Source organism: Hemiscyllium ocellatum, chromosome 11 (assembly GCF_020745735.1).
Source record: "Hemiscyllium ocellatum isolate sHemOce1 chromosome 11, sHemOce1.pat.X.cur, whole genome shotgun sequence".
In the NCBI taxonomy this organism is placed as follows: domain Eukaryota; kingdom Metazoa; phylum Chordata; class Chondrichthyes; order Orectolobiformes; family Hemiscylliidae; genus Hemiscyllium; species Hemiscyllium ocellatum.
The window spans coordinates 67,629,023-67,654,451 of record NC_083411.1 but is presented as its reverse complement, the minus strand read 5'-3'; the positions used below and the strand labels follow the sequence as shown (position 1 = coordinate 67,654,451).

General features: G+C 40.5%; 2 protein-coding genes across 2 annotated transcripts in view; one reads left to right on the top strand and one right to left on the bottom strand.

Annotated features, from left to right (window-relative positions):
- The window catches only part of LOC132820197 (MICOS complex subunit MIC27-like), a 49,757-nt gene extending 42,731 nt beyond the window's left edge, over positions 1 to 7,026 (top strand). The window contains exons 7-9 of the mRNA XM_060832166.1: positions 570 to 668; positions 3,462 to 3,591; positions 6,629 to 7,026. Of these exons, the coding sequence (XP_060688149.1) occupies positions 570 to 668; positions 3,462 to 3,591; positions 6,629 to 6,717 (318 nt within the window). The 3' untranslated portion in view covers positions 6,718 to 7,026. The remainder of the gene's footprint in view (positions 1 to 569; positions 669 to 3,461; positions 3,592 to 6,628) is intronic.
- Positions 7,027 to 12,624: 5,598 nt separating this feature from the next.
- Positions 12,625 to 25,175, bottom strand: LOC132820055 (diamine acetyltransferase 1-like). Its single transcript, XM_060831974.1, has 5 exons — positions 25,076 to 25,175; positions 17,902 to 17,985; positions 13,898 to 13,978; positions 12,904 to 12,944; positions 12,625 to 12,795 (listed from the first exon to the last, which is right to left on the bottom strand). The coding sequence occupies exons 1-5, from the start codon at positions 25,173 to 25,175 to the stop codon at positions 12,625 to 12,627; spliced, it is 477 nt and encodes a 158-aa protein (XP_060687957.1).
- Positions 25,176 to 25,429: the final 254 nt, after the last annotated feature.

Here is a 25,429-nt window from a genome sequence, read left to right as displayed (position 1 = left end):
AAACATCCAAATTACTGGCAAGTAATACTGGAATAATTTGGAGTGAAATCAGTTGGGTAGGATTGAAATTATTTTTCAGTTGGAGCAAAAATCTTTAAAAAAGAAACAGCTTTTGCTCAGTTGACATAGGAAATATTTATTTATGGTTAAACAACAATTTACATAGTTATCAATAAAAAGCATCTTTTGACAGTTACAGAAGGAAAAATCAGAAAGCTGCCTGGTTGCATGAACAAGAGAGCTTTGCCAAAATGTCTTCAAAGAGTACAGAGATTAGGGTTATCGATGCAGCAGTGATTAAAAGTACAATGAGGAAGAGGCCAGAACCTGAGGAGCATTCTACAGTTGCTGTTTGTAGTGGGAATGTTTTATTTGCTCTTTCCTAGACAAGTAGGAGTTTCGTTGACATTTTGTGTTATCAACATTTTTAGTTGGCATGTAACTGAGCGTTTTAATTTACTAGAAAGCTTGACAAAGGGTGTGATGATTTGCAAACCATGTAAGGATAGAATAATGCATGTGCTTGGATATAGCTTCAAGCAGCAGAATTGCTCATTTTATGTTTTTAGTTTTCTAGTCAGAAGATGTATGCTGTCAGCCAAGGGAGTTATGAGGCTGTTCGATCTCTCTGGAAAAGAAGTGTTGAAAAGAAAAAGGAAGACCTGGAGGTAATTTAGGTTTCTGTGTAAAATAGTCATTGATCCAGAAATCTTAACATTAAAACAGAATAAAATGTATAAATTGTTCAGATAATTCTGAAATGACAAATGGAGCTTGCAACTATTGACAAATTTACTCATTTATTTTGCATTTACATTTTTTGAATGTGCTTTGTGGTGCACCACTTCACATTCATATTAAAACTGTTTTTGATGTCTTTATCTTAATTACAAATTTAGCCTGATGTGTGAGAAGACAGGCCTTTTAATATGTAAGTGCAAAGCATAAAATGATCCTCAACTCAACATTGATTCCGTTGCTTTGTTGCAAATTAAAGGGGCATAGGATTCATTCCTGAATCTAACCTCTTTATACCTGATAGTTCTCTGTTCCTCAATCATTGTTCTCTCTCATCTCCCCTCATTCTTATAAAGTAGTCACTGAGTTCTATCAAGTCAAGAATCTCTCCACCACTATTCTTGGTAAGGTCAGTTATGACAGCACTGAGCAGAATCTGTTCCAAACCAGCTGATGGGCTTTGGAACCAGTAGGTGCATGAACATGGTCTTCATTTTCATTCTCTTATCTTACTGTCCAACAGCGATATTTCATTCCATGCCATATGCTTTCTCACTGATTTTTCACACTCTATGATATCAGCCGAAGAAAATTAAGGATTAGATTAAAATAGTTGTCAATCAACATTGTATAGTTTTGTAACCAGATTTTCTTCAGCTGGTTCCATTGATTACACAAAGGACATGGATAAAAGAAGGAGAAATGTATGTGAGATGTTGATTTGGTATTTTGGAAGTCTGTGTTAGTCTGACCCATTTTTACTTGCAAGCTTCCCAATGGAAAAACATTGATTTTTCTTCTTTGCCACTAATGACAATAGTGTTTTACACAGTTGTTGTCAGTGCAAAACTGAGATTTTGTCCAAAGCTGTCCAATTGTATCTCTGTGCATTCTCCTTCATCTACCTCCAGGCTAAAATAACTTTCCATTTTTGTGACCTGTTGTTTAATTTGCTGAGCAAGTTTGACAAATTTACATTAATTGATGCTAAATTTTGGGATTATTCAATTGAAATTTAAAATTCTTTCAGTCAGGGTGCTTAAGTGAGGTTGAGAATGCAGTCATCCATCTTTTTTCCAGATGTAATCAATAATTGACATTTATATACAACTTGAATTGCTTTATCTCTTTCAATATATTAGCAATTTTTAAGAATCTTCTCAAAAGTGTTGTGACACCAATAAGGTGTCAGAAAAGATGACTGACAGCTTGGTCAGCGGTTGCTTTCACAAGCATCTTAATGGAAAAGAGAGGCACAGATAAGCTTAGGGAGGGAATTGCAGAGCGTTGGTCCTTGGTAGTTGCAAGTGGCTGCCATTGTGAAACAACTTAAATCAAGGATATACATTTGTCATTACAAGTATAATCAGAAATTATTATAAATTTAAACAGAAAATGCTATATTCTTCCACTAATTAACTGTGATTCAACTCTAAATGTAGACAAGCCAGAAAAAATGAATACTTCAGGTTCATTCATTTGAAATTGACCTGTACGTGTAAACGAGATCAAATTGAAGTACTGCCAGAAACCTGAAACGAAGCTTGAAAATGCTGGAATCATACAGTCAACTTGAAAATGTAATATTACCCGGCTTTTAGCTTAACAGGTGCTGAGGGGCCTGCCATGTGATTACTCACATACTTGCTTACATTATTGATTTCTGGTGTTTGCACTGCGTTATCTTTCTTTGCATTTATCCTGTCTCCTCATTCCTTTCTGAAATTTGTATTCTTAAGGAATGGTGTAATCTGAGCTCTTCAGTGGTCTGATTGAAGACCCCCAAACATTCCAGAGATGGTTTTTGTAGCAATAAATAATTGAAAATAATCCATTGCTGAATCTTTCTGATGAAACATAAACTGACAGAAAGGCTTTCCAGCTAATAATTAGCATTTTATTACTGTAAACCTGTGTGGAAGTTGTAACAACCTGAATAACAATCAAAACTGAAAATCTGCATTGTTATACTAAGCTAAAATTCTAATATATTATTGTTTTGGCTTCTTATGTTCAAGGAGTGATTCCAGAGCATTGGCAGACCAATCTGGGTGATAATATTGTGGCAATCTGTGAGCACAAAAAAGCTGAGGGTATATGTGGTTGTGGAATTAGCTCACAAAGTAAAATAGATACACTTACAGTTTTGTTTTTGTGTAATATTTATAAGGCTACTCTTTAAAACATTTGTTAATGAATTAGTACAACTAAACTGGTCAATGGAAAGCATTGCAAGTTAGCAGAAATCAGTTGCAGAATGCAGATGCGAGATTTTCGGCTGATGCAATGGATATTAAGAAGTCCATGGAAAGTCATCATCTTGATGGAAAAGCAAGGATGAAGGTTTTACTGGCAGTGGGGGTGAGCCAGGGGACAGATATTGTTATGTTTTCGATGCAAAGGGAAGACCTAGTGGTATACTTTCTATGGGGCATGATTGTTCGATTGACAAGGGTACTGAGATTGTGCCTGTCAAAATATTCTTAAGTATGGTTAATCAGGAGGATATAACACAGAGATTCGAAAAAAACTGAACAAGGCACTTTCAGTCTTGGGAGATGAGCCACAAACTTAATTTTATGTTGTGTATGAGTTGACCAAATTGTCAAATGACTTCTGAAGTGTTAACTGCATTCATTGTTTTACTTGCTTGAAATGAGCACTGCCGTTTTAGAAAGTAAGCTCGACAATTTTATTGTTGGTGTGTTAATTGCTCATTTTAGACCACTAAAGTGAAGGAGGATCCACTAAAGCAAGAAACACTTGGTAAAACAGAAAGCACCGACTCTCCATTTGAAGAAGAATTGCCTCAAAAACCACTACAGCCAAAAGTTACCTTTGTGCCAACAGGAGGTACAAAATAGAATTTCCGTTATTATTAACATGAATCTTAATTTGAAACTTATGTGCAGTGGGTACTAAGGTTTTACGATTTTAAGTAAGACATTGTGGTATATCGACCTAATAAAAGACCAGTCAGCTCAACCTGTCCATACCAGTATTCATGCTCCATTGGAGCCTGATCTCATCTTTATTATCTAAATCTACCATCATAACATTATATTTCCTTTTGGCACTCGTTGTGTTTTCCTTAAATGCATCCATACTATTTGCTTCAACTACTTCCTATGGTGGAGAGTTCCACATGCTTGCCACTCGAGATGCTGTGTTGCAGATGGTCACCCTACTACCAATACCTTTTGGAATTAGGGCATTATGACGAGGCCAGCATTTATTGCCTATTCCTAGTTACCCTAAGAGTGAACCACATTATAGTGGGTCTGGAGTGACATATAGTCCAAACCAGGTAAGGATAGCAGTTTCCTTTTCTAAAGGACGCTAGTGAGCTAAGTGGGTTTTTAGACCAATTTACAACTATTAGTAGCGTTATGATCACCATTAGTGAGACTAGCTTTCAGGTCCAGATTTAATTAATTGAATTTAAATTGTACCAGCTGCCGTGGTGATATTTAAACCCCTTGCCCTTAAAACATTGACCAGAAACAGCACTGGACTAGCCTTATAAATACTGTCCCTACAGAGCCATTGAAAGACTGGGAATCCTGCAGCAAGTAATATGTTTCCTGACTCTGCAAAACCTATTCACCATTTACAAGGCACAGGTCAGAAGGGTCATGGACTGAGTGCAACTCAAACAACATTCAAGAAGCTTGACACCATCAGAAACAAAACAGCTCATTTTATTGATACCACATTGGCAAACATCCACTCCCACCACCACTGAAGCTCAGCAGCAGCATTCTAATACATAATGCACTTCAGAAATCCACCAAGGCTTCTTGCACAGAACCTTCCAAACCCACGATCCCTGTCATTTGGAAGAACAATGGCAACAAGGAAACATGACTATCTGGTAGATTCCCCTCCAAGCCACTCCCTCTCTGACATGGACATTCCTCTGTCACTGGTCGAAACCTTGGAATTCCTTCCTAACAGTGCTGTGGGTCCACCTATCAAGTAGACTGCAGTGATGCAAAAAGGCAACTCACCACCATTTTATCAATGTAATAGTAACGACCAGTAAATGCTAGTAGAGCCAGCAATGCCGACAAGTCATTAATTTTTTTTCATTCATTCAATTTATCCCTCAATAGTCCTATTCCCATCACTACCTTCCCAGTATTTTAATGTGTCTGTATAAATTTTACTGTTTTGTGTTGCTTGGTGATTTAACTTCCTTGTACCTCTATGCCTTACTAAGTGTTTCTTCAAGCATCTTTCCTAATTCTTTCGTATTCTCTCTTACCCTGCCTTCCACAGCTGTCCTTATACTTAATGTATGACTCCTTCCTGACCCTCAATTGTTCCTTGGATCTTTATTGATCCATGATTTCCCAATAGTGTTTAGCTTGTGCCTTTCTGATAGTGGAATGTATTTTCCATGTTCTCTGTAAACTGTTTTAACTGTCCCTCATTGTTGTTCTACATCATTATTTGGCAATATTGTTGGCTTTGTACTTTCCAAAGTTCAATTCTCAAACCATCAAAATAAGCTTTTCTCTGATTTATTTATGTATTTGTCACCCTTAAATCTTTCTGTGCCCTAATTTTTTTTGTTTTAAATTTGGTCAAGGGATCCAAGTGTTGCTGCCATAATATGATAATGTTCTCCTACAATTATTTGTGATCACTGAGCAGTTTTATTAGTTAAGTTATAGATTTAATATTGGACTTAAACTTTGCTGTTCCTAGTATGAACTATTGCCCCCTAGTTGACAGGAAGAATAAAAACTTTAAATCTCATTAATGGATTCTACTGGCTTACGTAATTAAGGCTTTTGAACATCAGGGAATGAGCAGAAGACAGTGAAACCTGTGAATTGAATAACAACCTGTTTAACACTGAACAGCACCTTCACTCTCTGTACTGAATGCTTTTTGCTGTACCGAATCCACGCCCAAGTACTCTGTAAAAATGATACTGCGTTGAATTGGATTTTGTGTGCCAGCAGAAATTCCAAAGACCTGAGCCAGCCCTTGCTGACCAAGTAACCAGTTCTCGTTAGCTATCTAATTTACTATCTGGGCTACCGACCATCACAAATTGATAGCTTGCTTGCCACTATATTCTGAAATAAAATGCCACTAAAAGTTACAGTTAACTACTAAACTTGACTCGACTTTACAAAGAGATCAACACTCCATATTCCATCACTTGCCAAATTTCTTGTTTAGTCAGTACTCCATTAAAAGTGTTCCTTTGAGCTGGATTTCATGTTATTACTTATGCATAAGCAAACATCTTCCATGTATAAACTAGCACAAATTACAAAGATGTGGCTTGCATTATATTAAGTGCAAATAATTTCTATTATATATGGATTAAATTTCAAATAAATGAGTAACTGACCTCTCTTACTATCTCTATTTTGAGGTTGATAATTTCTCTTGACCATTTCTCTCTCCCGTGTTTTCCTTTATCCACTATTCCACAATTATCCTTTGTATCTGGCTTGTAATAGGTCTTTTGATATACTGTTTCATTCAAAGAGAAATATTATATCATGTAACAGGCAATGTATGGTCCTGCTTCTAAAATGCAGTTTGGTATAAAACCACAGATAAAGTTATACCAAGCTGGAGCAGTAAAAGACTAATTGTTTATTTACATGTAAGTTAGATATCAGACCATTTTTTTGTTTCTGTACTTTTGTTTTACAAATACAATTAATAAAAAGTATGGTCTATTAATAGATATTTTTCTTAACAGTGGAAATAATTGGCTTTTTTCTTCAACATAATAGAAAATTATTGCTGTGACAACTCTAGTGTAACAGTCATGTATCAATGTTTTGCAATTGTTATGGAAAATGTGTTTCAAAAATCCAGTATAAAATGACAGCCATCTTTTGTTTTGCTCCTACAACAGAAAAGCGAATGACTGTACTTGACCCCAGTTTGATGGACCATGGTCAATCAAGTCCTGAAGATATGGACTTGTACAGCACTCGAAGTTAAGGACCCAGATGACTGCAGACATCTACAGTATGTTTTCTGGTATTTCCAAGAGTCTTTGTTGGAAGTGGAACAACTTTGTATATCCAGAAATGTTAATGTCCACCGTTTATGCTAAAGTGTGAATTTTTCATTATGCAGCGTGTATTTATTTATATCTCTCAAAATGTGTTGATTATAAACCTGCCTCCTCCTAAAATTTTACATATTCAATTGAGACATTCAATAAAGAAATGAGATTGCTGTTCGTGTTTATACTGCATTGTATAATGGTGTTTGCTATATCTAGAAAATAAATATTGAGTAACTGCAGGAAGGTGATCTCTGTCTTTATTCCTCAGCATGTGTGAGGAGATCAGTTTCTAGTGAGAATGATTAGTTCGTGATCCAGGTAATGGCAGAAGAGTTGAATAAATACTTTGCATTAATCTTCAAAGTAGAAAATCCTAATAGCTTTCCAAAATTCAAGGGGGAGGAGGAGGAGGAGGAGGAGAAGAAGAAGAAATAGGTGCACTAACCGTCTCCAGAGAAAAAGACCGAGGGAAACTAACAGGGCTAAAACACCAATACGTTCCCTGGTCCTGATGGAGATCGATGGTTGAGTATTAAAGGAAGTAGCTGCAGAGATGGTGGATGCAATGGCAGTCATTTTTTGTCAGCAATCATTTGCTAACAAGTATGATTGTCCATCTAGGACATCTTTTAGCATGGGTATGCTGTTGCACATCAGCAGATACATGGTCCTTGACGGAAGGTAGATCCTGATGAAGGGCTTTTGCCCGAAATGTCGATTTCGCTGCTCCTTGGATGCTGCCTGAACTGTTGTGCTATTCTAGCACCACTAATCCACAAGGTAGATCTAGTTCAGGTGACAAAGAAAGGTCAATGACTGGGATCTCATTGTAGCTGCAGCCTTCCACCATCACAGCAATTGATGTACCAAATAACTTCTGCCTGGATCTTCATTAGAGACTTGTTTTTGGTTGCATTTTGTCTGGTTCCTCCCCTTTGACCTTATCATCATGGTGCCAGGTGTTGAGAATTCCTGATGGCATTGCTCATGGGATCAACAAAACCCTCTAGCCTCTCTAACACAGCAAGATGCAATCCATACAAAGGTACTGGTTTTAACCTTTCAGGAATCCATACATTCTGGAAAAGTCCCAGAGGATTGGAACACCTCCAATTTAGCACATCTATTTACAAAGAGGGGGACAAAAACACAGGTAACCACAGGCCGTTTAGCTTAAGTCTATTGTTGGGAAAATGTTAACATTTATTATAAAGGATGTAATAGCAAGAATTTAGAAATTCATAATACAATCAAGCAGACTCATAGCTTCATTGAGAGGAAATCATGCCTGACAAATTTACTAGATTTCTTTGAGAAGGGTAACAAAAAAGATAAAGGGGATGTAATATATTTGGATGTTCAGTTGTTTAAGATATCACACATTAGGGTACTTAATAAGAGTCTAGGGTGTCGGAGGAGCCACATTAGTATGAATAAAGGATTGACTAACTGATAGAAGACAGAGTTGGTTTACAGGTGGGGGTAGGCATGTTCAGGATACCAACCTGTAAGTCTTGATGTGCCACAGGATCAAGGCTGGGTCCACAATTATTTACAATATATGTAAATGACCTGGGTGTGAGAAGCGAATGTACTAGTTTGCAGATGACATAAAAACAAATGGTACATCAAGTCATAAAGAGAATCTGCAGAGGGATACAGAGCAGTTAAGCGAGTGGGCAAAAACTTAGCAGGTGGATTGTTTGGGGAAATGTCTGGTTATGCACTTTGGCAGGGAAGAGCAGAGAAGCTGATTATCATCTAAATGGAGAAAAACTACAAAAAGCTACATTACAGGGATCTGGGAGTCCTCATCCATGAATCATAAGAAGCTAGCATTCAGATTCAGTTGATAATAGGAAAGGCAAGTATAATATTGACCTTTATTTCTAAAGGAATGAAGTATAAAGGGGAGGTTTTGCCATGATTGTACAGGGTACTAGTCAGCCCACAGCTGGATTACTGTGAATACGTTTTGAGTGTTTTATCAAAGATACACAGGTATTGATGACAGTCCAGAGAAGATTCGCTATGCTGATACCAGAAATGGGGAGAATGTCTTGTGAAGAGAGATTGAGTAGGTTGAGCCTGTACTCATTGGAATATAGAAGAATGAGAGGCTATCGTATTGGAACATAGGAGATTGTTCTTGGACTTGACTGGTTAAATGTGGAAAGGTTGTTTCTCCTTTCAGGAGAGTCTGGGAAGAGAAGGAATTTGTTCTGAGCGTACTGAATCTATGGAATTCTTTACAACAGAGAGCCTATGAGGTTTGGTCACTTAGTATATTCAATGACGCGATGCAGATGTTTAATTGGTAAGGGAATCAAGGGTCAATGGGAGAAAACAGGAAAGTGGAATTAAAGATTATCAAATCAGCTGTGGCCTCACTGATGGACAGAGCACATGCAATGGACTGAATGGCCTTCTCCTGCTAGCATGTCTTATATCACTTCCAGCCATCTCAAACATTAATCAAAGGGCAAGGAGCTACATTTGTAGGCATGATGCTGAGTTCTAATCTTTTTCTATCACTGAATTGAAGATGAAATGATAGGAAGGGGGGCAATTGTCTTTAGGAAATTTGACCCAGACACTGTGTATTACCACTCACGAGTGTAATGATTGGATTGTACATACAGACTTTGCATCTTGATGAGCACAAAACATGCATTTAATTGAAATCACCTTGTTGCACAGAGCTATACATTTCTCCAGTTCCCAGGTCATACACCATTTCCTTTCTAGTTACTGGTCAAGTTTTTTGATGAAGCACAGAAAAATGCAAGACATTTTATGAAGCACATTACTGTTACTGCACAGAAGGAGACCATTTGCCCCACTGTGCTTAGACTCCCTACAGTGTGGAAACAGGCCATTTGGCCTGTCAAGTCCACCCAGACCTATCACCTGAGTCCTACATTTTCTTTGGCTAATCTGCCTAACCTACACATCACTGGATACTATGGGCAATTTAGCATAGCCAAGCTATCTAACTTGCACACCTTTGGACTATGGGAGAAAAGAGAACATAGTGCTGGAAAAGCACAGCAGGTCAGGCAGCATCTGAGGAGCAGGAGAATCAAAGTTTCGGACATAAGCCCTTCATCAGGAACATGCTCAAATCATCGATTCCCCTGCTCCTCGGATGCTGTCTGACCTGCTGTGCTTTTCCAGCACCACAGTCTCCACACTGATCTCCAGCATCTGCAGGCCTCATTTTCTCCACTATAGGCGAAAACCAGAGCACCCAGAGGAAAGCCATGCAGACATGGGGAGAATGTGCAAACTCTACACAGATAGTCGCCTATGGTGGAATCGAACCCAGGACCTGGTGCTAACTGCAGATCCACCATTCCACCCCAAACAAACTCTGTTCACCTTTATTGAAAAGCAGGGACAATGCACTTTGCCTGAATAATGAGACAACAGCCCTGTTTCTGCCTAGTTTTAAACTAGGGGCTCCTGCATGTGAAGCAAACATGATAATCACTACACTCCAGAAACACAGTGCTTCTAATGGCCGTTCTGAGTTAGACTTGGTTCTGATTACTTCTCTTGGGATTTGAATGTTTTGGAAGGTCTTATTTAAAATATTACTGGACTCCAAACCATTCAATTAAATTCTAGTGTAGCGTGCAACCAGATATCCTCATGATTCTTATTCACACTTCATGTGATAAGTGCATGTCAAGACTTCTCTTGCATCTAGTAAAAAGATGGATTTTGATGTGGACTCTGGACAGATATATTGTGTGATGTGGTAGGAAATTAATATTCACTCAAGCACAAAGTCAAAGAAGAGATTCAATCCTAAAAGGAATGGTTCTCTGTGTGCTGCAGATCTTGCCTCTTGTTCTCAAGCTCAAGGGTGGCCTTTATCTCACCAAATGTTAATTAAATAAATAAATGTAATATGCGGTCAGGCAAAGCAACACTTCAATATCTAAAACATTAAGAAGCTCAGCAGCTTTGCCTGCGAAAGCGAAACACATAGAAATACCATTGTTGACCCCTCCATCACCCATCATTGTGGATGAGGCAGACCTTTCTGGCATAACTTCTATATTATAGAGATTTGACAGATTTCGTAGCTTCTGTTATCTTACAGACTAGTTCAATGTAAGTGCATGAAACTAGAAATGGGAACAACAGAGATGCAAATCGCATGTAGATTGCATCTATTTCACTTAGAAGTATTGGACAATTTGAGCGAGAAGCTTTCATCAGTATCTTGCAACTGCAACAGATGTATTTGGTGATTTGGAGCAACCGAACATAACCTGCACCCCTTTGAGTAAATTAACCAGCATCTCCAATGGAGCATGATCATACACAGAATTGAGGGGCTTTAAAATTGAGAGAATCAAGAAAGTAAAAGCCGGCCTTTCAAATACTGCAGAGAACAAATAATCTTTTAGCCATTAAGACTTTATCATTTTGTATACAGTGTGTGCATAGGAATTTTTTTTGCTTAACATATCTCATCATTTCTTATGATTAATTTGAAGTCTGTTACTAGAGTCTCAATGTTTGTGCCAAAGCTACTCATCTGGAACTTTAAGCTTCATTTTTGTGCAGTGTGGAACCTATGTCTTAAAAGCAAATTGTTAATGGAGGTTCCTGTGAATTGGCAGTTGCTTGTGAATATTTAACTCTCAATCTGGCCTGTCACCAAGGTCAAGAACAGGAAATGGTTGCTTTTATTAAACAATATTTCCTATTTAACAATTGGAGGATGACAGATTTTTGTTTGACAACACACAATACCTTGACATATTGTACCTGATCCTTGTCAAAAAACTACAGCAACAGCCAGTTTGTAATGTTTTCAGCAGCCATAGTTCGTTCCACTACAAACAGGAATGATTAACAAGACCATATTATATAAGAAGTAATTTGACTATTGAGATCTTACTGGCTTTAAACTTTGACTTGAAACAATTTGACTAGGTTTTCATATTACATTTATTCAAATGGGAGTATCAATACTTCTTATATCTGAATCAGAAACAAGAGAAGGGATATTTGAATATGGCTTGGTGCAAGTGCTTGCTTTGCAATGCAAAGCAATTTGTATTACCAACTCCCACAATTTAGTCAAATCTATTATATTGATCTATCAGACTGAAGCCCTGGACTTGCTGTCAAAAGCATAACAGTTTAAAATTGAAAAGTTGCTCAGTTTACGCATGAACATAGAAGTGAATAGCTTCATTTCACATTGTGGTTTTTAAAAATTATATGGCATAGGAATTGGCTATGAAGTCCTTTACCATGGATGTCTCAGCTTCACTGCTTGGATACTCCAGCAGAATTAATGAACTTGACACTTGCTCTAGGTGCTGACTCAAGCAAAATGAGCTGCACAATAGCATTCTATAATACGAGGTGCAAGGAACTGTCCTCAGTTTGCTAAAATGTTTTACTTAATAATACAAGTACACAGAAATTAGTGTCAGAGTAGATCAGAAATAGTGGCTTTGATTTACTTTCCTAAAAATAGGGCACTATTCTCTATACAAAGCTGAATTAAAGGCTGTATGTTATGAAAGTGTTAACATATTAGTAACTAATGTACTCATGTTGAATCAAGTATCTGCTTCAACTTCAATAGCAATGGTACCTTTTCAGTTTGGAGAACCCATCACTTAGAAAATGCAGTCATTGAATTGTGCAGTACACGAAGGGATCTGTCATTTTCTAATGTAAAAAAAAGATGTTCAACTATCCTGCTGTGTGCAGAACACCTGTCCCAAAAAAGAAGTTTGTTCCCTCAAATAAGGAAAAAAAAATATACATCGTCACGCTGCCTTAGTTGTCTCCTGGTGCTGCTTTCATTCCTCAGATGTCAGTTTGATCATGTTTTCTTTACTGAATTTAAATAGATGCCACCCTTCCTGTTGTGACAAATCCAGAGTACCTCGCCTGGTGTAGTATTCTATAGGGGCTGTGTTCCACCTCACAACAAGAAAATGCATGCTGTAACACCAAGTCTGGATTGCTATCTAAGCAAGGAGAAACAGAAATCAAACTTAAATCCCAGAAACGTGAGGAAAGGTTTTAAAGCAGTAGCATGTTTGGTCATTACACAGACATTTTGAATTTTCATTTACCTGACTAATCCTCTTCAGGATTTCAGACCCGATACCCAAACCTGCAAGCAAAGCCACAAAGTATTTGTTCAAAACCAGTCAGTTCCCACACATAATTAACATTCTGAAAGTAACGTCAAAGGACTGTACGATGAGGAAAGCTGAGGAAAAAAGCTGGCAACTGGACCCTTTCAAGGAGAAAACTGACAGTGTTCTGATTATCAAACAGAACAAAAAGTGAATGCAAGGAACACTTTTGAGCTAACTACAATTGTAATTGGGGGAGTGGGGAGAAAAGATAGATATAAAGTAATAAGAGGCAAGCTGAGGGCAAGGCAGAACATAAGCTGCCCAAAAGCTAGAAGTTACTAAAGGGTAGATTCATCTGGAATGGATGAAAGGTCCTTTGGTATCTAAAAGATCATTTATAGATTGTAGAAAGACATTTTAGGTGGTCACCTAACTGTACCCTGGATGATTAATAAAATGGTCTGCAGATAATTGGAATGGCACAGTTGATGCTGTGAAGCATACCACACAATTGGTAGCTTTCACCATTGAGATCCACAGGAACACTGGAACAGATGAAATCCTGATATAGAGGTGCAGGAATACCCAAAGACTCCTCTACACAATTGCATAAACTGACAAGCACAATGACAGTGATTAATGTACCACAATCTCAATCCATGTTTGTTACAGGCTGCCTTAAAGGATCTCTCTGTAATTGAAGACTGTTCAAAGACCCACCTTTCACTGTGACAGGCCAGAATGCTAGTGAAGCTGATTAGGGGCTAGGCTCAGTCAGACAGATATGGTTAGATCATATGGGCCTTATATCAGAGAGTACATCTTTTTAACATGTTTGGATCTTGCCTTTGGTTAGCATCTTTAGAGATGCAGTTGAGATACTTGTCATGTCCCTGTTTATTGTTATCTATTGTGATTATTATCTATTAAGGTGGATCATGTAAACATATTTGTGAGAAAAATAACAATCAGCAACTCTGCTTACCTCTGCATAGCTCCATTATGTAAAAGTCTTCAAAGTAAGTCATCTTTCCAGTCCATGGATCACATGGCAATGCCCACAACTCTGTGTCCTGAGCATAAATGAAAATTTATTGCACATCATGCAGTCAGCAGAGACAGTGAAGATGACATTTTGTAAGGAAAACATGCTTGAGGAAAGGGAACATTCAACCAATATAAATTCATTGATAAATTGTTTGGAGAGATGTGTCAGTGGCTTGTAAACATCCAAGTTATAATTAGAAAAAATCTGCCTTTTAAATAATCTTTTTTCCATAATTTTAACTTTAAAACATAAGAAATGCATGCATTTATGTAGAATTTTCCACAACTTAAGGAGATTCCAAAGCGCTTTATAACCAATGGAAAATACTTTTAACAGTCTATTCCTGACTATTTATTTCTCTGCTTTTCAAATCATCTACCTGAGAAGGTAAATAGTAGCTTATTTTTAGATTTAGTTTGCAAACTAATAAAACTTCGAGCAGCACATCACTCTCTCATTCCTCCATTGCGTGTCAGCCTGGATTGTGCTCAAGCCTCAGGGACGAGATTCAACACGCAATCTTCTGGCTCAGAAGCAAGAGTTCTACAAAACAGACACAAGGCTGAACATTACCAACCCTTTGCACTGGGGTTAGGAAGCAAGAGCCACTGCTTTTCAGCTGCTGTGGCATATTACCAGCAACCGTGTAGACAATTCTCGATACCCAATTGAGAGCCATGTAAGCACCAATTAGGTGCCACTTCCCACATTATTGTTTGGAGAATCTAGCCAGTGGTGGTTTCATTTTGGAATTCATTTAAATTCCCTGAAAACATGGGCTGCCACAAGATTTAATGTAACATATGCTCCCATGGCATATATGGCAAGAACTAGATTAACTGAGCTCGAGAGTGTGGTGCTGGAAAAGCACAGCAGGTCAGGCAGTATCCGAGGAGCAGGAGAATCGGGCAAAAGACCTTCATTACTGAGCTCCCTGCTCATATTTCTTTATCCATGTTTTCATTGTCATCAACTACTCAGGAAGTTCACTGATGTTCTATATTGTGTGGTACTGTTCTTACCAAGTCTGGTCTGCCTCCTGTCCCAAGCCAAGGTACTTTATACCTAACTACTCTTTAAAATGGCCTCACTAGCCACTCCAGTTGACCATACAAAGGCAAAACCCTCAAGTCAAGTTCAACGCAGGACAGCTAGGCTTATATAAGAAGTAGGAGCAGGAATAGGCCGTCTGTCCCTTCGAACCTGCTCTGCCATTCAGTAAGATCATGGCTGATCTTCTCATGGCCTCAGCTCCACTAGTCCGCCTGCTCACCACAACCCTTAATTCCTTTTTGTTCTAAAATATCTATCTTTGCTTTAAAAACATTCACTGAAGTAGTGTCAACCACTTCACTGGGCAGGGAATTCCATAGATTGACAACCCTCTGGGTGAAGAAGTTCCTTCTCAATTCAGTGCTAAATCTGTTCCCTCTTGTCCTAGTTTCACCCACCAGTGGAAACATCCTCTCTATGTCTGTCTTATCTATTCTCTTCATAATTTTACATGTTTCTATAAGACCCCCCTGATTCTTCTAAATTCCAATGAATGTAATCCCAGTCTACTCAGTCTCTCCTCATAAGCCAACCCCTTAACTCCAGAATCAACCTAATAAAACTCCTCTGCACCCCCTTATGTTCTTATGTTCGACGTTCAACTCAGGACAGCTTGGCTCGAGCAATGAATGTTGTTCAGCTGTGTCCAAATCCTGAGAAGGAATTGTTAAAAACTATCAGGTGCTTCTTCACTTATGTGCAAGTGCATGTATGTAGCCACTTCCAAATCATCACAGTCTCAAAATTCTTCACTGCCAATTAAGTAATTTTGAAGTGTTGTCCTGAGAGACTGACTACCTGCTACTCAGCCTGTAGTAGGAGGTGAGGAAACCCTTACTAATAATGGTGTTGCAGATACAGATATCTATGACTACATTGGCTAACAGTGACTACCCCATAGATTTTGTAGAGAAAAGAAATCCTGTCTTCATACTGAGTTTGACCCATGTCACATTATTTGGCACCAATGCCAGGCTAAATGGGATTGATTTCAAATAGAACCAGCAACTCAAAAAGATGTTGTTAAACTTGAAAGGGTTCAGAAAAGATTTAAAAAGGATGGTGCCAGGGTTGGAGGGTTTGAACTATAAGGAGAGGCTGAATAGCTGGGGCTCTGTTCCTTGGAGGGTCGGAGACTGAGGGGTGACCTTATAGAGGTTTATACAATCATGAGGGGCCTGGTTAAGGTAAACAGACAAGGTATTTTCCCCCCAAAGTAAGGAAGTCCAAAACTAGAGGGCATAGGTTTAAGGTGAGAGGGGAAAGTTTTAAAAGGGAACTAAGGGGCAACTTTTTCATGCAGAGGGTGGTGGGTGTACGGAATGAGCTGCCAGAGGAAGTCGTGAAAGCTGGTACATTTGCAGCATTTATAAGACATCTGGATGGGTACATGAATAGGAAGGGTTTAGAGGGATATGGGCCAAACGCAGGTAAATAGGACTAGTTTGATTTGGGAAACTTGGTCAGTGTTGCATATCTATATGACTCTGAGTCTCAACTTCTCCAATCTTTCATTGTGAGTGAAACAGCATCCCTGGAATCATTCTTGTAAATCTTTTTTGCACTCTTCTCAATGTGTGGTGTAGGAACTGTATACAATGTTCCTGTAAAGGTTTAACAAGTGACTTAGACTGACCTTGCATCTGATGCCAACATGTGATACAAACAATGTTTTTTAAAAAAAGCTCTCAGAGACAAACATGACCAATTTACGTTAATCAAACTCCAAGATTGCAAAGTAATAATTAATCACTATTTTGCTGGTGCTAATTGACAAATGAATCTTCACCATAATATTGCAACTATTCTTTGTTCCTCAACTGGTGATGTGAGTTTTTTATGTTCACCAGATCAGGCAGTTAGGGTTTCTGTTTAGTGTTTCAACCAGCTTTCACTATGTAGCATGATCTATACTGTACTGAAGGGTTAACCTAAAGAAAAGTGTACTCAAATGAGTGGAATGGGTCTTGTACCCCAAACTTTCTAACTCAGACATGACTGTGCTATCACAAAGCTGAGGTTGAAATGGCACATTACATCTGGAATTTTTTAGCCTGGGTGGCATCAATGATACATATCATGGAATCAGTGATATCACCTGATGAAGGAGCGACGCTCCGAAAGCAAGTGTGCTTCCAATTAAAACCTGTTGGACTATAACCTGGTGTTGTGTGATTTTTAACTCCAACACATTAAAATGCTTTGATGGTCAGGTATGGAGTGGTTGAGGTCTGTTTCCAAGCTCACAGTTAAAAATGCCTTCCAAAATTAATCATCCATCATGAGGTCAATAACCTCTTCAGGAAAACACAATGTCCATCAGCAGAAACAGGAACTGTACCCATTAGCAAGATATGGCTGTTTTCCCTGGCGCATCAGAGACTGAGGGGTGACCTTATAGAGGTTTACAAAATTATGAGGGGAATAGAGAGGATAAATAGACAAAGTCTTTTCCCTGGGTTCACGGAGTCCAGAACAAGAGGGCATAGGTTTAGGGTGAGAGGGGAAAGATATAAAAGAGACCTAAGGGGCAACTTTTTCACGCAGAGGGTGTTACGTGTATGGAATGAGCTGCCAGAGGATGTGGTGGAGGCTGGTAAAATTGCAACATTTAAGAGGCATTTGGATGGGTATATGAATAGGAAGGGTTTGAAGGGATATGGGCCGGGTGCTGGCAGGTGGGACTAGATTGGGTTGGGATATCTGGTCGGCATGGAGGGGTTGAACCAAAGGGTCTGTTTCCATGCTGTACATCTCTATGACTCTATATGGTTAGCAGGTCAGGAACAAAGCAAAGAAAGAAAGGGGCAGTGAAATTGAACAGAAATATTGCAAAATAAATTATACTTTTAAGCAGCTTGGTCATGATATAAACAAAATAATCTTACCATTTGGTATTTGATCATCATTTGCTACTTCTGCAATGAGACAATGATAGCAAGTGTGTTCACCAAAACCATCTTCTAGAAAGTCTGTAACAAAGAACAGCAAAGTGAGGAATTTACCTCCTGAAGGGGGAGAAATGTCCCTTATCTCAAACAGCAATAACACACTTGCTATTACTTTCATTAGGAGCAAGTGATGGTCTAGAGTATGAGGGGAGTATAAAAGTCTCCACAGGGACTGGCAGAGGGCTGGGCACATTTGGTAGGTAGGTTTGGAGACAAATGTGCCAAGATATTTTTGCTACCAATTGGCATGCCAATCTGCTGGCATGTCTCTGCTCCAGATAGAGTTCCTGAATTAACTCCACAGAGGCTGATATCCCGACACTAAGTCACCCTGTCAGCCAGGGATCCCTGATTGGTCCAGATTAACAGCCCCAATCAAGAAACTCATATTCTATGAGGTCCACCTGGTTGAGCTTCTCTCAGTCACTACAGATCCAGCCTTTATCTAGGAAGTTTCAGAGAAGGTGTGTTCTGAAGATGTGGGAGGTGGGTGGCCAATTGAAGTGAAAATTGTGTGCACTTTTCACATGCTGTGTGAACAATCCTGTCATCTCACAGCACCATTATCATTCCCCTTCTCTCTCAAACACACACACACACACACACACACAAACACACACAAACACACACACACCTGTTGTGACAGGAGCCCATAGATGGTTTGATGGTGGAAGGTTCCAGAAGACAAAGCCAGAGACATTTTGGATTTCCCCCATCTATAATGGTGGTTCGGCAGCTGTGGCCTTGGTGTATTCAGGTAGATTTTCAAATAGCACCCAAGTGTCAAAGTGTCCACATGGTCACTGGCTAAAAATCTTTCCTTCAATGTTTTCTGAGGTACAAGAATAATGTTTTACCTTCTTCTGTCATTTTGACTGCATTTGCCATGCTTGCAAAAGAAGCAAGTTCCTTTCAAAAAAAAGAAAAGAAAATTGCGTCTATTACAGCTTGTAAGAAATTCTTACAACTAAAATTAAACTAGTGAGGTAAAGTAAATCAGATGTTTCAGGCATAAGTCCTAATGAAGGGATTAGCTTGAAACGTCGACTCTCCTGCTCTCCAGATGCTGCCTGACCTGCTGTGCTTTTCCAGTGCCATACTTTTCAACCCCCACCTCAAACTGTACAGATTCCCAACTCCCTTCCAGATGATTTACATATACCTTGTTCAATTCAGTCTCCTGCCTCAGTTGCTAATGCGGCTTTCTCTAAACTAGAGAAATGCAAATTGGGTGACTGCTTCACTGAAAACCTCCATTCAGGTAGTTAGATTAGATTAAATCCCCTACAGTATGGAAACAGGCCCTTCTGCTCAACAACTCCACACCGACCCTTCGAAGAGTAACCCACCCAGACCCATTTCCCTCTGACTAATGCACCTAATACCATGGACAATTTAGCATGGCCAAATCACCTGACCTGCACACCTTTGGATTGTGGGAGGAAACCAGAGCACCCGGAGGAAACCCACGGGGAGGATGTGCAAACTCCACACAGACAGTCACCTGAGGCTGGAATCGAACCTGGGACCCTGGTGCTGTGAGGCAGCAGCGCTAACCACTGAGCTGCCATGCCACCATTGACGATAGTTGAAGCAGAATCAAAAATGCTATTAATGCTGGGAAATTGGAAATTTAAAAAAAAAGAAAACACGCTCTACAAAGTTCAACAATGAACAACAGCTCATCTTCCTGCCTTACAGCATTGAGGAATCAAACCCAAGCTGAACAATTTCAGATCTGAACAACTGCAGCCTGTTTTTTGGGCAGACGGTCCAACTCATAGAGGATGGTAGCACCAGGAGTGTTTGGAATGCAAGACGTGTAGCTGGTGCTTCAGATCATGCAGAGTCTATGGATAGGTCATAACCTAGGGGACCAGAAGGCAAAGGAGGAGGGAAGGGGATGCGGGATAAGGAGAGGGGTGAAAGGATGAGATGGGACTCAAGGGGAGATGAAGAATTTCTCCCATTTTCCCTGCCAGATTTCCAGGCTGACATCGTTCTACTTTTGCCTGATGTTCAATACCCTAACCACTCTTCGGGATCAATGTTTTGTTTTATTACTTGCCTCAGCATCATCTTCACCTTTGCCTTACACATTCATCCCTTTTCTCACTTGATTACTTCTAACCCCTCCCCCACCCCACACTCTTTGATTTGAGTTATTATTGTCACATGTACCTAGATACAGTGAAACGTGTTTTGCGTGAAGTTAATGGCTGCAGAGACGGTGCACAAGGAGCGATATCAACATTAAAATTTGACAGGTCCATTCAGAAGTCTAATGACAGCGGGGAAGGAACTGTTCTTTAATCTGTAGGTACGCACTTTTGTACCTTCTTCCCAATGGAAGAGATTGGAAAATATCTCTCTTCCTTTGATGCTTTCCCTGGCTGCATTTACTTGATATGGGAACTTGTTCACCCACACCTTCCAGATACGATCAAAGCATCACTCAAAGTCTTCACTGTATTTTAGGTTTCAGTGACACTGCCCTCCTCCCATCCTGTCCTGAACAGAGCCACCCTCTCCTGACTATCCCCACATCTCCAGAATGTTCCAGCATATCCATCACCTTCCACCTATCCTGTTCTCTAACCTCCCTGGAGAAAGTGAGGACTGCAGATGCTGGAGATCAGAACTGAAAATGTGTTGCCGGAAAAGCACAGCAGGTCAGGCAGCATTCAAGGAGAAGGAGAATCGATGTTTCGGGCACAATTTTATAAACCTCTATAGGTTCATCTTTCAGTCTCCAACACCTGAGGGAAACAGCCTTCTCTTTTTCCACCTCTCCCTATAACACAAACCCTCCAATCCTGGCAACATCCTTGTAAATTGTTTCTGCACACTTTCAAGTTTCACAACGTCATTCCAATAGCTGACCAGAATTGAATGCAGCATTCCAAAAGTGGCCTGACCAATGTCCTGTACAGCCGCAACATGACCTCCCAACTCCTATACTCAATGCATTGACCAAGAAAGGAAAGCATACCAGACACCTTCTTCACTATCCTATCTACCTGCGACTCCACTTTCAAGGAGCTATGAACCTGCACTCCAAGGTCTCTTTGTTCAACAACACTCCCCACGACCTTACCATACATATATGATTTGCCTTTCCAAAATGCAGCACCTCACATTTATCTAAATTAAACTCCCTCTGCCTCTCACTGGCGAATCAGCCTATTTGATAAGGTCCTGTTGTACCCTGAAGTAATGTTCTTCACTGCCCACTACACCTCTGATTTTGGTGTCATCTACAAATTTACTAACCGTGCCTCCTATGTTCACATCCAAATCATTTATATAAATGGGATCTTGATCAGATGAGCCAGTGGGCTGAGAAGTGGCAGATGGAGCTTAATTCAGATAAATGCGAGGTGCTGCATTTTGGGAAAGCAAATCTTAGCAGGACTTATGCACTTAATGGTAAGGTCCTAGGGAGTGTTGCTTAACAAAGATTCCTTTGAGTGCAGGTTCATAGCTCCTTGAAAGTGGAGTCACAGATAGATAGGATAGTGAAGAAGGGGTTTGGTATGCTTTCCTTTATTGGTCAAAGTATTGAGGACAGAAGTTAGGATAAAGGATGTTGGTTATGCCCCTTTTGGAATATTGCGTGCAATTCTGGTCTCCATTCTATCGGAAAGATGTTGTGAAACTTGAAAGTGTTCAGAAAAGATTTACAAGGATGTTGCCAGGGTTGGAGGATATGAGCTATAGTAAGAGGCTGAACAGGCTGGGACTGTTTTCCCTGGAGCGTCGGAGGCCTAGGAGTGACATTATAGAGGTTTATAAAATCATGAGAGGCATGGATAGGATAAATAGACAAGGTATTTTCCCTGGGTGGGGGAGTCCAGAACTAGAGGGCTTGGTTTAGGGTGAGAGGGGAAAGATATGAAAGAGACCTAAGGGGCAATTATTTCATGCAGAGGGTGGTACGTATATGGAATGAGCTGCCAGAGGAAGTGCTGGAGGCTGGTACAATTGCAACATTTAAAAGGCATCTGGATGGGTATATGAATAGGAAGGGTTTGGAGCAATATCGGTCAGGTGCTGGCAGGTGGGACTAGATTGGGTTGGGATCTCGGTGACTCCATGACAAAAAGCAATGGACCCAGTTCTATCTCTCTATCTATCATTCATTCTTTACCCCCTTCCCACACCCTATCTTCTGCATAAAACTCACCTTCTTGTCAGTTACCTTCAGTTCTCCTCGCCAGAGATGCTGCCAGACCTGCTGAGCTTTTCCAGCAATTTCTGTTTGTTTTGTGGCTGCAGATACTATTGTCTGAATTTAAATTGCACTAGCTGCCAAGATGGGATTTGAAGCTATGGCCCCAGGACCTCTGGCTTTACCAGTCCAGTGGCATTAACATTACCATCTCCCCTTGGCTAACAGGACAAGTGGAAATGAGTTGACAACACCATAACACACGTATCACCATTCTTCAGTCATACACCCTTCTCTCAGAGTGTTGGACCCAGACAGAAAGACTTATTCCCTGCATAGCCGTTTCCTCCCAAATCAGCTAAGGCAGAAACTCCACAATGTCTTCCTCCCATTTCAAACAGCTGCCCCAAATATGCCTTATACAGTATATGATGGGGTGGCAATGGCAGCGTTGTAAAGTTCCTGGACACTATGTGTCATCAAGTTGTTGAACTGTCAAAGCACAGCACTAATTACAGCATGAAAGCTGTAGGGTTGAGCTGGGATTCCGCACTAACCTCTTGTTCCAGCCTTTCTGGCTGAAGCAACACTCAGTGATCATGAGGACACTCTCAGAGCTGTCAGCTTGCAAATGCAAGCACCGACTTTCAGGGCCTGGGAAGTTTCCAGAACTGAAGAGGGCCTGGAGACTCACAATGATCCACTTTGCCTACTGGGGGAGTAGGTAATACAGGAGAAAGTGAGGATTGCAGATGCTGGAGATCGGAGCTGAAAATGTGTTGCTGGAAAAGCGCAGCAGGTCAAGCAGCATCCAAGGAGCAGGAGATTCGACGTTTCGGGCATGAGCCCTTCTTCAGGAATGAGGAGAGTGTGCCAAGCAGGCTAAGATAAAAGGTAGGGAGGAGGGACTTGGGGGAGGGGCGTTGGAAATGCGATAGGTGGAAGGAGGTTAAGATAAGGCTGATAGGCCAGAGTGGGGGTGGGGGCGGAGAGGTCAGGAAGAAGATTGCAGGTTAGGAAGGTGGTGCTGAGTTCGAGGGTTGGGACTAAGACAAGGTAGGGGGAGGGGAAATGAGGAAACTGGAGAAATCTGAGTTCATCCCTTGTGGTTGGAGGGTTCCTAGGCAGAAGATGAGGCGCTCTTCCTCCAGCCGTCATGTTGCTATGGTCTGGCGATGGAGGAGTCCAAGGACCTGCATGTCCTTGGTGGAGTGGGAGGGGGAGTTGAAGTGTTGAGCCACAGGGTGGTTGGGTTGATTGGGCCAGGTGTCCCAGAGGTGTTCTCTGAAATGTTCCGCAAGTAGGCGGCCTGTCTCCCCTCCACTCGCCTACACACTAGGTAATACAACATGTAATAGAGTCACAGTCATCTGCTTTGCACTGCAAACCAATTCTGTGTGTCCGGTTCGACTTTCACATGGACCAATCCAAAATTAATCTCGCTATCCACCGCACCCACCTCCACACACATACAGACACGTAAATGTACACACACAGACATATGTATACACGTAGACACACGTGTACATTATCCCTAACACATAAACACACAGACATACATATAACAGGACACACATATATACACATGCAGACATATACACACACACTTATACACACACGGACACAGAGACATATATACGCACATTTACATATACGCAAACACATACATACATATATATACACATTCACACCTATGCATACACACACACCCACCCACACATATACACACAGATTCATACTGTATATACATACACATATACACAGACACAGATATATACAAACACATATATACATAGACACACATATATACATACACACTTCCACACATATACACACACATATATATACTCATTCCCCCACATATACACACACACATACATACACACTCCCTCACATATACACACACACATATATACATGCACACATACACGCACCGCACCTATTGTCTCCCCATGGGTACTGGACTATCTCAGGTGGGAGTGTATCAGACTGAAGATGTGAAAGGCCATCTTCCCAGAAACCATTATCTTCCTTCTGTCAGTCTCTGGAAAGCTTCAACGCTCTAAGCAGCTTAGGAGCAGCAAATACCAACAGCCGTTATAAACATGATTAAATATTACCTGTAATATAAGCACTGCACTTGGAAAGGTTGAGCCCATTCAAAGCATAACACTTTCAGTGGGGAATCCTCTACCTGTGGTGAGTTATGAAAGTGGTTATAAATTTCAAATCCTTCATTTGTAATGAGACACCAAACATGAGGCAACAATAATAGTATTGGCTTCCCATTCACATCCTTCCCTGCTTCGCCTCCCCCTCACCCCTGGCAACCCCCACCCCTCAACCCCGCGCCCCTCCTCCAACCTATCTCTATTTTCTCCAATTACCTTTTCTTCTTCACACATTCCATGGGCCATTGGTTGTAACTCAATAATAACTCTTCCACTTCTGACTTGAAAGGTTGTGTCTATCTTGTTGGGGTGATTACACTACTAGGGTGTTTAATCTGGGGCTAGGGAGGGTAATACTATTTCTGCAACAGACACTTCTAGTTCCAGCCCTGAAACGGTTAATAATAGCCATGCGGGCTGGTGCTGGCAACTGCATGACTACCTGTCTGGAGCTCGTAATTAATATACATTTTGTTAATTAAATCATGGAGCCTGTAACTCCCAGCCAGTGTCAATTGTTCCATCGAAACTCATGATTGATAAAGAAACCTGTAACTGTCAGACAGTGTGAATTGCTCTATCGGAACTCATAGTTGATAAAGGAACCGGTAACTGTCAGACAGTGTGAATTGCTCTATCGGAACTCATAGTTGATAAAAGTACCTGTTAATTTACTTACTGGAATTATTGATTAAATCTCGGAAAACGGCTAGCCTGTCAGACGCATAGTGATGAGAGTTGATTCTCTAAACAATGAACTATTGATTACGGGATCGGAACCGCTGGCCCCAGGACGTCTGTGCCATTGTCAAGCACAGCGGGAGCTGGACAGGCACCTCGATGCGGCCAATGGGAAGACGGATCCCCATCGCGCGCAGATGAATGGACCAATGAGGAAGGCGGACAAGGAAAATCTAACCGGGGACTCCAGGCAGCGCGAAGTATAACTATGACAAGTCCGAACGAGGGGGCAGAACGCCTTCTCCAACGAATGCATGCCTGATAATTCGTTGTATCAGTTAAGATTCTGTGAATAAACGGCAGTCTGCGCCAAACTAAAGTTGCCAGTGTGGGTCTCTCCTTCCAAAAGAACACGCAAAGACGGGACCCCGCGGGTCCGTCT

Coding starts and splice junctions, on each gene's coding strand:
- LOC132820055 (XM_060831974.1), bottom strand. CDS start 25,175: ATGGGGATCCGTCTTCCCATTGGCCGCATCGAGGTGCCTGTCCAGCTC. Junction 17,986..25,075: donor GGGCCAGCGGTTCCGATCCC/GTAATCAATAGT, acceptor TCTTTGTTACAG/ACTTTCTAGAAGATGGTTTT. Junction 12,945..13,897: donor CATAATGGAGCTATGCAGAG/GTAAGCAGAGTT, acceptor CTTTGCTTGCAG/GTTTGGGTATCGGGTCTGAA.